The sequence below is a fragment of the Dasypus novemcinctus genome, chromosome 10 (genome assembly GCF_030445035.2).
Source record: "Dasypus novemcinctus isolate mDasNov1 chromosome 10, mDasNov1.1.hap2, whole genome shotgun sequence".
NCBI lineage: Eukaryota > Metazoa > Chordata > Mammalia > Cingulata > Dasypodidae > Dasypus > Dasypus novemcinctus.
Window position 1 is genome coordinate 19,642,113 of NC_080682.1, and position 15,927 is coordinate 19,658,039.

Consider the following 15,927-nt stretch of genomic DNA (forward strand, 5'->3'; position numbering starts at 1 on the left):
AGGGGGCTCAGTTTGGGGGATGTTATCAGATCATAGTTTATCCCAGAGTTTCCTTTGGTGACAAGAACAAACTGAGGATGTCCTATTAAACTCTAAGTTGAGGACCACAGAGCATGGAGGACCTGGTCCAAATGGGCCCTATGGGTGTGAATTTTTAAAGCCAATTGTGGATGCCTGTGGAGAGACCATGGGTGCTGGTGGTCAGGAAGGATGGCCCCATAGGGTTGATGATACCCCACTTCCCTGAACTTACAAGTAACCCTCAGAAAGTCTTTTCACTTCTGGGTATTTCAGCTACTGTCGGTACAAATTGGAATATATTAGAGTACTTCCACAGGACACTGGTGACATGATATTGGTTCAAACTCTGGGAGCCCTAAGAGGAAGAGGTGATTGAAATCACAATCACAAATAACACTGCACATTTAGGATCATTGCTCCCGCTGTCTGACATGAGCACATTACAGTGGACTCTCAGTGAAGGCCAGTCTGACTAGTGTCTCTTCTATGTCTTCTCCTGACTCACTGTTCCTAACATAGGTCACTACCAACTATAGACATTTTTTTCAATGTGAAAAATACCTTTCTAATAACATTTCTCTTAGTCTTCATGTTTAAGGTTCCCTGGATGCTCAAGCAAATACCATGCAATGGGTTGGCTTAAATAGTGGGCATTTATTAGCTCATGGTTTTAAGACTAGGAAAAAGTCTAAATCCAGGTATCATCAAGATAATGACTGGGTGTTCTGGCCCTGGCTGCTAGTGATTCTTGATCCTGGGCTCTTCTCTCACGTGGCAATGTACATGGTGGCCTTTCCTGACCTCTCCCTTCTCTTCTGGGTTCTGTTGGACTTTAGCTTCTTGCTTCCCTTGACTTTCTCTCCCTCTGTCTAAATTTCATTCTGCTTATAAAGGACTCCACTAATAGATTAAGACCCATACTGATTGAGGTAGGCCACACCTTAAGTAACCTCACCAAAAGATCATTCTTACAATGGTTTCATACCCACAGAGTGGATTAAGTTTTAAGAACATGTTTTTCTGGGGTATATCCAGCTCCAAACCACCACACTTCAGGTAGGCAAATCTTATTTAAGGAATGAGAGAACTGAGGCTCAGAGTAGTGTAGTAACTTGCCTAAAGTAACACTAAACTGAAACTTGTCTGACTTGAATGTTAAGAAAAGCAATGGCTAATACTTACTGAGTATTTAGTAATTTTTTTTTGCAAAGATTACTTCATTTAATTCTTTGAAAAATCCCATTAGTTGGTCACTGAGATTAGCCATTTACCAGGGAGGAAAGAGAGGCTTAGAGAATTTAAGAAGCTTAGCAAAAAAGTAAAGCTATAGGGCTTGATCTGGGCCAAATACTTTTTTCTGGTAATTTCTTGTGCCTCAGTTTGGCCATCTATAAAATGGAATTAGCATGTCAAATTCATAGTTTTTATTGAGAAGATTAAATGAGCTAATGGATGTAAAACACTTTGGAATAGAATCTAACCTTTCTAGATCTGAAAATTCAAGTTGTGATTCTAATAACACTGTGGGGTCCAATGTGCTGCCATTTACGATGAGATCCTAGAGTCAAGTCAGACAGACCTGGATGCAAGTCCCAGCTCTGTAACCATGGACAAGTTACCTCACTTCTCTGAGAACTAATCTCTTCATCTATAAAATGGGGATGATTGTAAAACTGGTGTCATAAGATTGTTGTGAGGATTAAACAAGATAATTCAATGAAATCCCTTAGTACAGTGTCTGCTGTGTCACTGTTAGCTGTCTTGATGCAAGGCTGACCATGATAATCATTCTGATGGTATGTGGAGGCGAGCACAAGAGCACTCACTAGGTACCAAGAACACAAAGATATACAATCAGGGTAGATACACACAAAATATAAATTACTCATTTTGTGGAAATGTGACTGAGCAAGATTGTGGGAAAATAGCTTGAATTTGAATGTGGGAATCTGGCTTGAAGTTGAAATGTTTCCATAACGCAGATAAGAGGTGTGGGCTTAGGAACACCAGCCTTGACTAGACGGAACACTGTCTGGTCAGCACAAAAATTGTTTGCATGTGGAGACTTTTTGTTTGAACTTTGTTATGGCCTGCTCCCTAGCATTGCAGGGGCTACAGCTTTAATAACAAGCAGCCTTGAAAATTAGCATAGATAACTACTGCTTTGTAATTTTTAATAAATACAATGTGGAAACTAGGGTCGAGGTTCTCAGTTCCAGAAGCTGTTGAGCCCCTTGGTCCTATCTTTAATTTCTCTCTTGTGTCTTTCTTTCTGTCCTTTTATTTCTTCAGTTCTGCATCGCCTTTCCTTCATGCAAACCTGTTGCTGAGCTGGTCTCAGCATTAAAGTAAAACATATTAAGAACTGCAGCTAAGAATTAAAATCATTGTATAAGTACCCTTATGTGTGGAGATATATATATATATAAGTTGGTAGCTGGGGCTATTGCAACGGAGTAAATGCAGCCTAGATTTCAGCTATTGTGATAGTAATTGTAGACAGCAATTACTTGTGATTCTTGGAAATCTGGCCCACCCCTTAACAATTCAACTTAATAATTAAACTTTAAAAACTTATAGTTAGGGAAGCGGATTTGGCCCAACAGATAGGGTGCCTGCCTACCACATGGGAGGCTCAAGGTTCAAACCCAGGGTCTCATGACCCATGTGATGAGCTGGCCCACGTGCAGTGCTAATGCACGCAAGGGGTGCTGTGCCACGCAGAGGTGTCCCACGCATAGGGGAGTCCCACGTACAAGGAGTGCACCCTGTAAAAAGAGCTGCCCAGCATGAGAAAAAGTGCAGCCTGCCCAGGAATGGCACTGCACACACAGAGAGCTGGCGCAGCAAAATGACACAACAAAGAGAGATACAGATTCCGGGTGCCACTGACAAGAATACAAGCGGACACAGAAGAACGCACAGCGAATGGACACAGAGCAGATGACTGGGCGAGGGGGAGAGGGCGGGGAAGGGGAGAGAAATAAATAAAAAAATAAATCTTAAAAAAAAAAAAAAAACCTTTTAGTTAAATTAGAAAAAAAGGGGGGTGTATGCACATCACTTTTGTGCCCTTCTAAATATTTTTTGGTCTTTTCATTTCCTCTTTACCCTTTTAAAGGAAAAACTGTCTTTTTCCCTTGACCTTTAAAATAATATAAATTAATTCTGATTGGCCATTTCCATCAGAAATCAGAAATAACAGTTTCCAAGTTTTCCACAAATAAGCAATACTCTTCCTAGGGTACCAGGACTTACTAAACAACCGCCCCATTGTTCGGGCTGTCTCGAAGAAAAAAAATGAGTAAAAGCTACCCAGTTTCTTTCCAGTCTAAACAAAAGCAGAAATGCTTGTCAGGTTCCCTCCAAACAACAATGTAACTAGGAATCAGTGAGGAAACTATATTTTGAATTAACCAGCAGGGGAAAAAGGTTTTAAGTAACTAAATAGTATTTCTGTATCAAACTGTTCATGTCTGACTATTTGCTAAAGTTAAATATGCAGTTATATAAGTAAAATATATATTTCTAAAATTCAAATTAAACTAAATGGTATAAAAAGTCCTGTAAAATAAATACAGAACTGTTAAAAAGCTATGAAATCCTTATTAAATTATAATTAAACAGGTTAAATAATTGCTTTATATTTCAAAACCTAAAAGTTAGTATACTTTTGAAATTATTCAGTTTTAGAATTATCAAAAGGTTTTAAGCCCCTGTAAAAAAAAAAAGAAAACAACATTCTTTGTTTAATCAATAACAATTTCAACTTGTTTAGCTTAAGTATTATCTCTTAGGTTTATAAAATACCAGGTTAATGAGTTAACACTGTATCTCTTAGGTTTATAAGATACCAGGTTAATAAGTTAACATTGTATGTGCTAAATCTTTAAAATAATGGGAACTGTAAGCTCATGTTTAAAGAAATTAAGTGTAAAACTGCTCTCTCTTAAATGCATGAGATAGATTCCATTGGTTGCCAATTGTAATCTGGAGTAAATTTACCAGTCTATAATTGTGGTCAATTGTAAAAAAGTTTGTAAAAAAACATCTTCCAAACTGAAGCATTTAAATGGTTCTAGTTCTAAAAGTCATTGTTAACTAAAAACCTGGATTGGTATTGAGGGCAAAGAATAACTTCATGATAATAAAACCTGTCTGAAGGTCACCACAAGGTGCATATTTAAGTAAATGGTAATGAAAATTACCTTAATTCTATTGGGAATCTTCCATTTTCATTTTAATAATAGAAAATAGTTTTTTTCTTCTACTACTAAGGTAAAATGCCTGCTAATATCTTCATGGTAAAAGTATAAAAAAATAAAGTCACTTGATATATAATGTGTTTCATTAAAAATGCTTAAAAATATATATAAAATCAAGGGATAACTTCAACATTGTCAAACTCTCTTGTGCATTCAAAACAGGCCTTGAATACATTATGGGTTGCCTCTCCATGTGAGTTATATTTGCTACATCAACCTCTGGTTATTCTGAAGTTGACGGAAACTACGTTGCAGTTTCAAGCTCCTGCAGCAGCCAATGATGGCTTGGTAAAGCCAAGCATACAGTATATATTGCCTCCAGTCTGGCACTGTTCCATAGTACCAGAGAGCACTATGCACAGGCCAGTGAAATACTGGAACCTACCTTCTTGGCTTCTCTCTAGAATTGACAATGCTGTGACTTGCTCACTGTGTGAAGAGCATACTAAGTGGAGCCATGATTACCAGGATGCTGTAAGTAAAACTTAAACATAATTGGTATTACGGCTTGCTCCCATGGAGAAATAACATGTAAAGTATTACAAACCTGAAACTTAAAACTATTAATTGTAACTCAGAATCCTTATGCATTAAGTAATACATTAATTAAGTGCTGTACTTTTATCCTGTTCTAAATGTATGCCTAATAATTATAATGTTATCTTTTCTATTCTGAATCAGGTACAAAAGTACATTAGACATGTTAAATTCCTGGGAACTTCATTTTCTAAATAGTTAATAAATATGTCTATAAAATAAGGTGGTGGTCTTAGTTAAAAAACCAGTGGGGCCACCAGTAGCTTGTAGGTAGCCAGTTAATTGGTGACAGGCTCAGCCTCCCTACTGCTCTACCATACTGTACTGTGTAGCAAAATGAGGCTTGCTTGCTTAGTGATGGGTCACCTATTAAACAGTCAAAATTACTGGGAATTATTCAATTAAAACCAAAATGTGAAAAATTATTCTGTAGTTCTGATCACTCCCATCACTAAAACTAAGGGAATTTCCAACTTGGTGTACTAATCCTGAATGAAACCAAGTGCCCAAAAGGTGCCAAGTCACCAGAAGCACCTAATGAAGCACGTGAGTGCCAATCATTAAACAGCCTGGAATGCATCTTCAAAACAAAGCTAAGTGCCTAATACTATTATCTATTACAATTTCTCTTTAAAAATAAATAACTTTAAATATATATATACTGTTCCCCACCAACATTTAAAAAGGGTGCCATCTTTATAGGTACCTAACCTTGTCTACCACTGTAATCCAATGTCCTCTTTTAAAAAACAGGTATTCCAAAATTTTCATTAAGTTTTTTTCTTTCAGAATGAACATCTTATCAACCACATGAAAACTTCATCCAGCTTCATACAGAATGCCAGATCCATTTTCTTCTAGTCAAAATAAAATTAAGTTTTTACACCTTGTTAGGTAAGGACTACAACCCATGGCCAGCAGGAAGTAGTTACAGGAAAGAGATCATCTCCCTTCAGCATCCCTTCAAGACTAAATATGTAAACTCTCTAAGGGTAAAATAAAATTAATAGATGAATCTAGAGCTTAGCAAGGAATCCACATAAGCACCCATATCCCCCAGGGTGACTGCTGGGGGGCCCCACCCCCAGGACTCTACTGTCCAGGATGAGAACTTCTTCTGAAAACAGGATAAACCCCAGATGTTACCCAGGAATTTTGTCTTTGGGTCCTCACTGGAAATTAATAAGTGGGATAATCGATCAAAACAACAAACAGTCACCCACCTCGTAACTCCAACAATAATTATGCCAAAGCTTAGCAAGATAAGCTGGTATAAAGAGGGGAAATGATGTAGGCTATGGGTGGGTGGGTGGGGGGGCTGTTCATCTCTTTGTAGATAGCCTGAGACGTATGTGTCCTGAGCTGTGCGTGTGGGACAGTGAGACCAGCAGCCCTGCCCTTCCAAGACAACTCCAGTCCTGGAAAAACAATTTAGCAATGCAAATTCTATAAACTTTAAATATTCAGGGAAAATGCAAACCAAATGTGCTAAAAGTTTACGTAGAATGTATAAAGTCCATGCTAAAAGCTTACCTAGGATGTGGAAGATATATGTTAATTCAAGCTTATTGAGCCCTGAAACAAAGAACCATTTGGCCCTTCTTGTGTATAAAAAGAACTCAAAAATCTTGTTTGGGGCTTGGGTTTTGGACAGAAAGCTCCCGAGTCCAGCTGGCTGTAAATAAATCTTTTTTTCCTTCTCAAAATTATTCCTGAGTTCTGGCCTTTCTATATGCAAATAATTGAACCTCTCTCGACTTCTACAACAATTAGACTTAATAATACAAACTCTTCTTATACTCACTGTTGGATTATTTTATTCTGTTAAGTACAAACATTTTCACAGAATTCAGTTGATCCTCATTATTCAAAAATTCCCTATTTACAAGTTCACCTACTTGCTAAAATTTATTTGTAAACCCCAAATCACAATCATGCACTTTCATGGTTATTCCCAGATATGTTAAGGTTGGCAAAAAATTCAAGTTGCCTGACTTGCACATTGAGCTGAGGTCGAACAAGGTGGCATTTTGCTTTTATTTCAGTTCTCATACTGTAAACAAATGTCCTTTTCATGGTATTTTTAATGCCACATTTTTCACATTTTTGTGCTTTTAGTTGGTGATTTCACTATTTAAAATAGCCCCTAAGCTTAGTGTACAGTGATCTTTACAGTTCCTAAACACAAGATACCTGATAGGTGCTTCACCAAAAAAAAAAAAAAGTGTTAGATAAGCCTTGTTCAGGCATGACTTATAGTGCTGTTGGTTCAATATTAATGAATCAACACCTTAATGGGCTCTAATTACCAGCCCTCCAGTGTGATTGATTTAACTTGCTTAAAGTTTTGTTCAGAGGCTTTGTTTAAATGTTGCTCTAAATTGTTCTGAAGGCAATGATAGAGTTTTTGGATGGAGTTAAATGGGAGCAGTCTCCAAAAAGCTGGTGAAACAAAGAACTTCCTAAGGAATTACTGTATGCACACTTAAGGAGGAAGCAAAAGATAAGGTGTCTGTAAACAGAAATGCACATAAAACAAGGTTATGTATTTTATTTATTTACTTATTATTATTATTATTTTATTTCTCTCCCCTCCCCTCCCCCCCGAGTTGTCTGTTCTCTATGTCTGTTTGCTGCATGTTCTTCTTTGTCTGCTTCTGTTGTCAGTGGCACGGGAATCTGTGTTTCTTTTTGTTGCATCATCTTGTTGTGTCAGCTCTCCATGTGTGCAGCGCCATTCCTGGGCAGGCTGCACTTTCTTTTGCTCTGGGTGGCTCTCCTTACTGGGTGCACTCCTTGTGCGTGGGGCTCCCCTACGCGCGGACACGCCTGCATGGCAGGGCACTCCTTGCGTGCATCAGTGCTGCACATGGGCCAGCTCCACACGGGTCAAGGAGGCCCGGGGTTTGAACCACACACCTCCCATGTGGTAGGTGGATGCCCTAACCACTGGGCCAAGTCCACTCCCAAGGTTATGTATTGATTGCTTGAGGGAATGTTGTGACCAAAGGCTTGCAGGAATCTAACCTGATAGTTCTTCTTGGGGCAATGATTCAGTGTTCACTAATTAGTGTTCCTGGTGACTTTATAGAACAGAACTAACTTGAATGACAAAAACTGTACCAAAGTTACTTTAAGACCATGATAAAATGAAACAAGACCACTTCACAAGTTTGTCAAAACAAAGGCGAAAACAAAGTCACCGCGCTGCCACCCACAAAATACCCAGAGAGTTGCCTCCACTGACAGCATCTAACATAAATGTCCCTTTCATTAGATGCTCCTCCAAATTACCCAACCATAACCCAAATTCTGTAATAGGGTCTTCTAACTCCTTCCTATTGAGATACCCCATAGTCCCCTGTGATGTGTACCAGGATAGACAGCTGAACCTCTTTGGCTCTCTCAAGCTGATGTGTTTAATGAAGAGATTGAACTAAATGAAGTTTGAGTTCCTTCCTGTATTAAGAGGAGGACAGTGGGTAAGAGGAGGATGGTTCTAAGTCAAAGTATAAGCTTAAACACATCCTGGGGCGGTGCCTTGGTTTGTTTACATGTTTCCTTGGCTCCTTCTAGAGCCTGTCAGGCTACCTCAGGACTTGTCTGACCCCTCCTATTGTGAAAGTCCTCATCTGGGTGCAGTGACCAGTCTGGGCCTCAACCCTCCAGAGAGTGGTTGCTTCCTGGAGGCTATATGTAAGACTGGGTTGTCCTCTAGTGGCCAAAGGCCTGTAGGCACAATAAGGCTCCTGGGAAGCAACTGGTATTTCCCTGAAATATTTGCAGAGTTCTTTCCTAAACCAAAAATCTAACCTGAATCCAAGCTTTTTGACATATTAGATAAAATACACTCAGTGATGTCTACATGACATTTACCAGTACTTGCAGATTGATCAATCTTGTCTAATTCCCATTAACAATCTGTGAAATTAGTTATTTGTCATCATTTCCATTTCCTAAATAAGCATAATGAAGCTCAGTAAAAAGCAACTTGTCCCAAAGTTTGGAAACTTAGGTTTTGTCATAGAGCATGATTTGACACAAGTCTATACTGGTTTTATTCAAGGAAAGTGAATTACAGAGAGGGAGAATGGATTTCAGTATAGGACAAGCTTAGTTACCAGGTGTCCCATGGCAGTGAGGTGGAGTGGAGTGAACACTGGAGCAGAATTAAAACTCTAGCTCTGTCATATTTTAGCTGAGGGAATTTGGTCAACCTAATGCTCATTTTCATTTCCCTTTTCTGTAAAAGAGAATGAATATAAATCTCAGAGGATTCATTAATAATGCAGTGCTGCCTGATACAGTAAATAAGTAAATACATCATTCCCTTCCATACTGCCTTGAACATGTGAATAGAAATATGGACTCCCCCAGCAGTTTCTCAAAATTTTCCATGGTGTGATTTTCTACAATTTAGTTTCTATCTCTAAACTGACTAGACATGGCCTAGTCAGGGTTCTATATTTTTCATGACTTGTTTGGGGTCAAATACTTGAAACTAAACCATGTAAAAGGAAATCATCCTCATTAGCAGGCCAGCTGAAATCATAGGACAGCATAACCAGAGGATATTGGCCTGGTGGTGTAGGGGCAATCTACCTTTCTAGGCCGACTGTCTCTGGGAGTTTTGCCCAATGGCCTGACATGGAGATTTACCCAGCATGCTTTACTGAGCCTGGCCCTGGCTGGGAGGATTACATGTCATCCAGTGTTGAAATCACTTGAAATTCCCCTTGCTCATCCAAAGATACAGAAATAAAAGAAGCAACTCATGAACTTGCTGTGGTGAGATCTTTATTGTTAGCCATTCTAGCACCCTTTTTTTTATGTGCCAAAAACAGATCTGAGTAACATTTTATGTTAAGAAACACATGTGTGTAGATTTTCTTACCTCACATCCCATATATATTTCACCAAAAGATTAAAAAAAAATTTTTTTTTCTCCATCGATATTTGTAGACCTCAGGGCTCTATAGAAACATTTGAGCTAAGAGATGAAGTTTTTACCACTTCTACTTTTTGAATGTACTAACATTCAGAGAGCTCATAATTGGGTTTGATACTGGAAGTGGAGGTGGGGTGAGACAGGAGGCCAAATCATTCTTTTAAAAGAATGCCCTGGCCTAAACTATGTTAGTATCTTCTATTGACAATATACAGGATAAATCAATTATGTGGTATCCAAATTCTGCTTTTTTCTTTCTTTCCTCTTCCCAATCCTTCCCATGCTAGTGGAGGCCCCTCAGCTTTCTGCATCTATGTTTCATCCATTTAGAGAGGGAGATGTACTTAGTTCCTTCATCAAGGGCTGAGGATTCACACACAAAAAAAGTCCTTCTAAACAACTTTTTCAGACTTGGCCCTGAAATGTTTACTTGTCCTGTCCCTATTTGACCAGTGGTCATAACAGTGAGTCATCCACTGGGCTTCAATTCACAGCAGCTTGAAATAACAGTGATACCAAGGTTATGACTTTCCACTTTCCACTTTCCATTAAAACTTTTACTTCTCCAGATCTGATTCTCTTAAAGCTAATTTTATTCTATGCTTGACCTTTGCATTTGTGCTAATTTGCAAGCCTTTTCCAAATCACCCTCTTAAACCAATGCAAGATAGTATTATCAACTCTTATCCATGCAACTCTTTGATGGATTCAGGAAAATTCAATTTCTCTCCTCACATAAAGGACTTTTTTGGGGGCCAGTGGAATGGAAGGAATTCTCTTTGCACAGGAGCTAGAAATTAAATTTCTGTGCCTTATAAATAACTATCTCATATGTAAGCATGTGTGTGTGTGTATGAAAACAACAACAAACTTTCCTGTCCATATACCTATCTAAGAAACAATGGCACTAAAATTTACGTCAAAATGCCCTTTCGGATTATGGAGCCTTAAAAATATATATGCTTCCACAGTGTCTTCATTATCCCTATCTATATTATAAGACCTATGCCTAGAGCACTGCCCTATTTAATGTCAGTCCTTTATTTAATTTGCTTTATACATTTCAGATAAACATGAGGCTATGCCTACATGCACAGAGATCTCATATATGTTTATGCCTTTGTTAATATGGCTAAGTGCTCATTTCCTTTTTACTTTATCTACCTTTTTCTAAGGGTTTCCCCACATCAAGTTTCTTGAAGTAGAAACTGATATACAGTCCTTAGCACAGTGCTGGGATTACTCTCAGATTTGCTGCTTTTGTGAATGGCACATCTTCCTACTTCCTTCCAGTCAATAGTTAGTACTTGCACCTTTTCTGGAGCATCTGCCACATCAGGTCTGCCCTTTACACACAAATATTCCTTCATATGCAACTCCGCAGAGTTTAAATAAGGCTGCATTGATTTCTGAAACTTTGTAGATATCTGACTGGCTACATCTGCTGGATATAAAAACAAAGCACTAGGAGGGGTCACTCCTTTCAGATTCATAATCGGCTACTCCCCCATTAAGAAATGTTAGTTACATCACTCTTCATTAAACAAAGGGTAAAGAGTCTAAAATACTACCAGATAAATCCAAAGAAGCAGATCAATATAAAATGCTGTTCTTAAGCAGAAGAAACAATTGAAATAAGGACAAGCTTGAAAGAAATTAGCCTCTATGCATTCAGTAGGGAACTATATACTTGTGCGAAAGTTACAAACAAAATTAAACTATAGACCACTAGTGGAAGCTGTACCCAAATATTTATTATTGTCTCTTCCAACCAGGTAACTCTTTCCTGTTTCTCTCCCCATTTTCTTCTCTTTTGTACTCATTCATCCTCTGATTACAACTGAACTACCTCCTCCAAAAGGAAGCTATTTTTTGGCCTTCGTTGATCTTCCTTTGAACTCCAAAACATTTAAACCTGCACCTTACAATTCAAGTCTATTATTACCCTTGTTTTATGTTTACATCCCATTTTCCCCAAAGGCATATTAAAGAGTAAGGCCTTAATTCCCTGGTTTTGCCACAATGCCTAGCCCGGAGCTAAGTACACAGTCCTCATCTAATACTGCCTTGATGGAGTTTTGGACATGAATCCATTTGGGAAAAGACATAAGCTGTCACCTATTTCCCCTTGCATGACCTATTCCATTGAGACCCTCATTGACTAGCTAGTGCCTTTCATACTATGTACAGTTTTTGCTGAAATATTAAATGAACAAAGCCCTGTCCTTTTCTTGTACAGTAGGAAAGCTTTGCTGTAAATTGTTTCAGAATCTCTGGCATTCCTTGTGGGACGAGTGAACTTCACCCTCTCTCTTCTCATGACTAAGCCCAGAGGAAGTATGGTAAAGGAGTTCTGTGACTTTTTAACCCGAGCAGTATTCTACCCACTGTACATGAAAGCTTGGGTTACAATGCCCACATCACTAGTTATGGTCAATGTGAGGTACCCTGGTATAAGCTACCCAACCCAATACTCAAGAACTGTGGCAGAGACTTTAAACCAGATTGTACTACAACATAATCCCCAGCTTCTTAAAATTGGAAATTTGGTGGTTTTAATCCTTTTCTCAAATGGAATTGGAACTTGTTGCACTTTTTCTTTTTTTGCCAAGCAGGGGCAACACATACTGTAGTTGTGCCATTGACCTATCAGGGCATGTAATGGGGTTTGCTTTTGCAGTGCCCAGGATGGATTCCATGGATACATCTTTCAAATCTCTTTGGCAAAAAGGTCCAGTGATACAGGTTCATAGTCAGACCTCTAAAGGAAACGGCACACAGGCTTTAGAATGGCAAGATACAGGTTCAAACTTAGGTGTGCCATTTGTCAGCTGTGTGACCTTGACCAAGTTATAAATCTCTGTGAACTTGTTTTCTCACCTGCCAACTGGGAATAGCACTACCTCCCTCACAGGACTGTTGTGAAAATGATACATAATTTACATAAAGATCCTGGCATAGTCCTTCAAAACGCGGATACTCAACAAATGCTTTTTTTAAAATTTTTATTATCCAAGAGTTTTAATTGGCTAGAGAGTCCATAATTTTTAATTCGTTGACTCATCTTTTCAGGAGTCATTCAGAACTATAGTTAAGAATATAATCTTTCTGTGAGACTGTTAAAATGCCTACTGAGTAAAAAAGTTTAGAGCACTTAGGTGGAAAGGTGGTGCCTCTACCCCCACTCTCTCACACCCAATACACACACACAACCATACCAAACCTATGTGCCCATTTGTCCATGTCTCCAACCCTACTTGATGAAAATGCCTGAGGTCTTTCTTTTTGTTGCGTCATCTTGCTGTGTCAGGTCTCCATGTGTGTGGCGCCATCCTTGGGCAGGCTGCACTTTCTTTCACACTGGGCGGCTCTCCTTACGGGGCGCACTCCTACGCGGGGGACACCCTGTGTGGCAGGGCAGTCCTTGCGCGCATCAGCACTGAGCATGGGCCAGCTCCACATGGGTCAAGGAGGCCCGGGGTTTGAACCGCGGACCTCCCATGTGGTAGGCCAATGCCATATCCATTGAGCCAAGTCCACTTCCCAGCCTGAGGTCTTAAAGACTTTCAAAGGTAAGATGGGAAAGTGAGGCTGAGAACTATGTATAGTCCATTAGAAAAGAAAGCAAGGCAGAGAGAACAAGAGAGCGAGAACAAGAGAGAGAGAGAGAACGTGAGCGAGAGCAAGAGAGAGGGATAACTTCTACATTTTCTGGTCCTTAGCAAAATAATGGCTCCCATGTGCCAGGATCCCAGTTTGATGAGAAGAAATGACACGAAGATCATGTATGGACCTCACTGTCCACTGTGAAAGCTCTTGCAGTACCTTCAGGCCCCAGAGCTTTTTCTCAAAGAGACCACCATCTCCAACAATAAAAGGCATCTTGTCAGCCTCGTTGGGGGGAATCTTGTGTTCTAGAAGAACCATGAGCTCTTCCAGTTGGTAAGCAAAGGCAGCAACTTGAAGTAGAAGGGTATGTATAGCCTCATGGAAGTCACCTTCTGTTGGGGTAAAATGCACCCGCTGGTCTTCTAAAAGCTTGGTCAGCATAACATGGAAGGTGCGATAAGCTTGGAGGTTCTCTTGGAGTCGCTCTGCCTCAGTCAGCTCACTCCACCGATCAGTGCTTGCCATTGGCACGCCATCCACAGAGTCCAGGTTGATGTTCTTGTTCAGGTCTTGGTGTTTAACCTGACCACAGACACAGGAAAGCATGATGTCTTTTGTAATCATCCCAATACCCTCATTTAAATCACCCCTAAGTCTCATATAAAATCTCATTCACCTCATACAAGGATCCAAATTAAAATAAAAATGTCTGCAACATCAACTCTTCATTTGGGAAAGACATGACCTCCCTGAAATTACATGCCATTTTGAATATCTATGCATTTTAGGGGCCCCGCTGGTGGTGGTGGGGGGACGACGACATGGGGGAGTGTGCCTGCAGCTATTTCATTAGGTTCTAGAGGTGTTAAAAAAGCATTGATTCATAATAAATTTTTGTCGTTTCAAAATCTCTTCTGAAAATTGGGGTATTTCAATCATACCGGAGTTTTAAGTATTTTAAACATACTTGTAGTCACTGGTGACTCCTAGGAAGCTCTTGAAATTTTCTGACCTTTCTCCTCACTGCCCATTCTCAATGATAAGGACCATCTTTTAGGGAATGCAGTGGGTAACCATGAAAAACTGATACTTCAAAGGGTCTGATTTATGACTTGGAGAGCTGTATGAAGATGAACTCTCAGATAACTTACATCCAGAACTCTCCACAGGGGCCTGGAATATTTTCACAGCAGGCTTTGGGGGAAGAATGATGGGGACTCCTCTATGAGAAAACCAATCTGGAACTACATGGTTGGTTAGCTTTTTGAGAATTTGGCACTTCCACAGGTCCTAGATGAATCTTCTAGAGGACCCTTTTGATACTTCAGTGATCTTTCTATTTAGACACATGGGCACTTTTGATATATACGATTAAAAAGTAGGTGATTAACACTGTATAGGAAAAATTGGTTGGGTTTACAAATTTCTCTTAAGGTCATACTGCTCTTCCACTCAATCCTTTAAACCTCACTCTGGTTTTCACTTACGTAGCTCAAAAATTCAGAACAATGATTTAAACGTATGGAAGCCATGGTTTAATCTACTGAGGTAAAATTCAGAATGTAAGCTATCAAATTAGGAATTGCCTCCTATTCATATAGCCAATCCTGCCTACAACCCCATATATATTATCTTATTGAAAGAACATGTCTCCCAAACAGTCCTGGAGGATTAAAATTTGATCACGAGTTTCCTTAAGGGAAAGAGCCACGTCAGATAGGTGTGTAATAATATGAATGACTGTATGGTTACCGTTTTCATAATTGATAGTGGTGCTGGAGGATGATGATAAGGACCTGCATCAGAAGAGATAAAGTGAAAAATAGGCAACTTACATAAGATTCCATAAGAGCTGTCAGGTCTGAACGAATCTTCCTTGCCAGCCAGATAGAGCGGCTGCAGAGGTCTCGGCGGTGAGGGGTCAGTGGTGAATGTCCTGCAAAAGCCATCCCCTGAATCAACTGTCCCAGGAAAACAAGTGAGCTGGGTTTGCTTCTGTCTACACTGGTCCAAATAAGAAATGTGACTATCACAGACTAATTCCACTGAGCAGTCACTACTAATGGGATTGTGCACCCCACCCCCATCCCGTCTGACTCAGAGGTGGCAGCAAATTCCTGGCTGTGGATTTTTGTGGCTGTGGAATCAAAGGCCCCTTTTTAATCAGCTTTTTTCCCCCGCAGCCTGTGCTTCCATCTCTCTCCTCCACTCAGTGCTTAGCATACTTGTTGTCATTGTTTTGCTTTTGCACTTAGCAACAAGGTCACACTAATCCTCATGACACCACTGCCTAATGTTAATCTATTCTATATACGCATAGAATCAGTTCATTTTATCACTCTCCCTTGTGCTTGCCATGTCATTTTCTTTTCTGGAGGCCTGGTTAAGTGTCCATCAGTAAGTTAATATTATTGATACAGCTGCCATTTACTACCATAGCCCAAACATGGTGCTGAAGGCTTTAAAGCTAACCTCATTTGGTCCTTAAAATAATTCTATGAAGCATTTCCCTATTTTAACAGAAGTAGAAATGGAGACTTAAAAAGA

General features: G+C 39.5%; 1 protein-coding gene across 1 annotated transcript; it reads right to left on the reverse strand.

The window, feature by feature from the left end:
• Positions 1–9,603: 9,603 nt before the first annotated feature.
• On the reverse strand, positions 9,604–15,474 carry CNTF (ciliary neurotrophic factor). The gene is made up of 2 exons (XM_004466834.4): positions 15,216–15,474; positions 9,604–13,962 (listed from the first exon to the last, which is right to left on the reverse strand). The coding sequence occupies exons 1-2, from the start codon at positions 15,327–15,329 to the stop codon at positions 13,474–13,476; spliced, it is 603 nt and encodes a 200-aa protein (XP_004466891.1). The 5' UTR covers positions 15,330–15,474; the 3' UTR covers positions 9,604–13,473.
• Between the last annotated feature and the right edge of the window lie 453 nt (positions 15,475–15,927).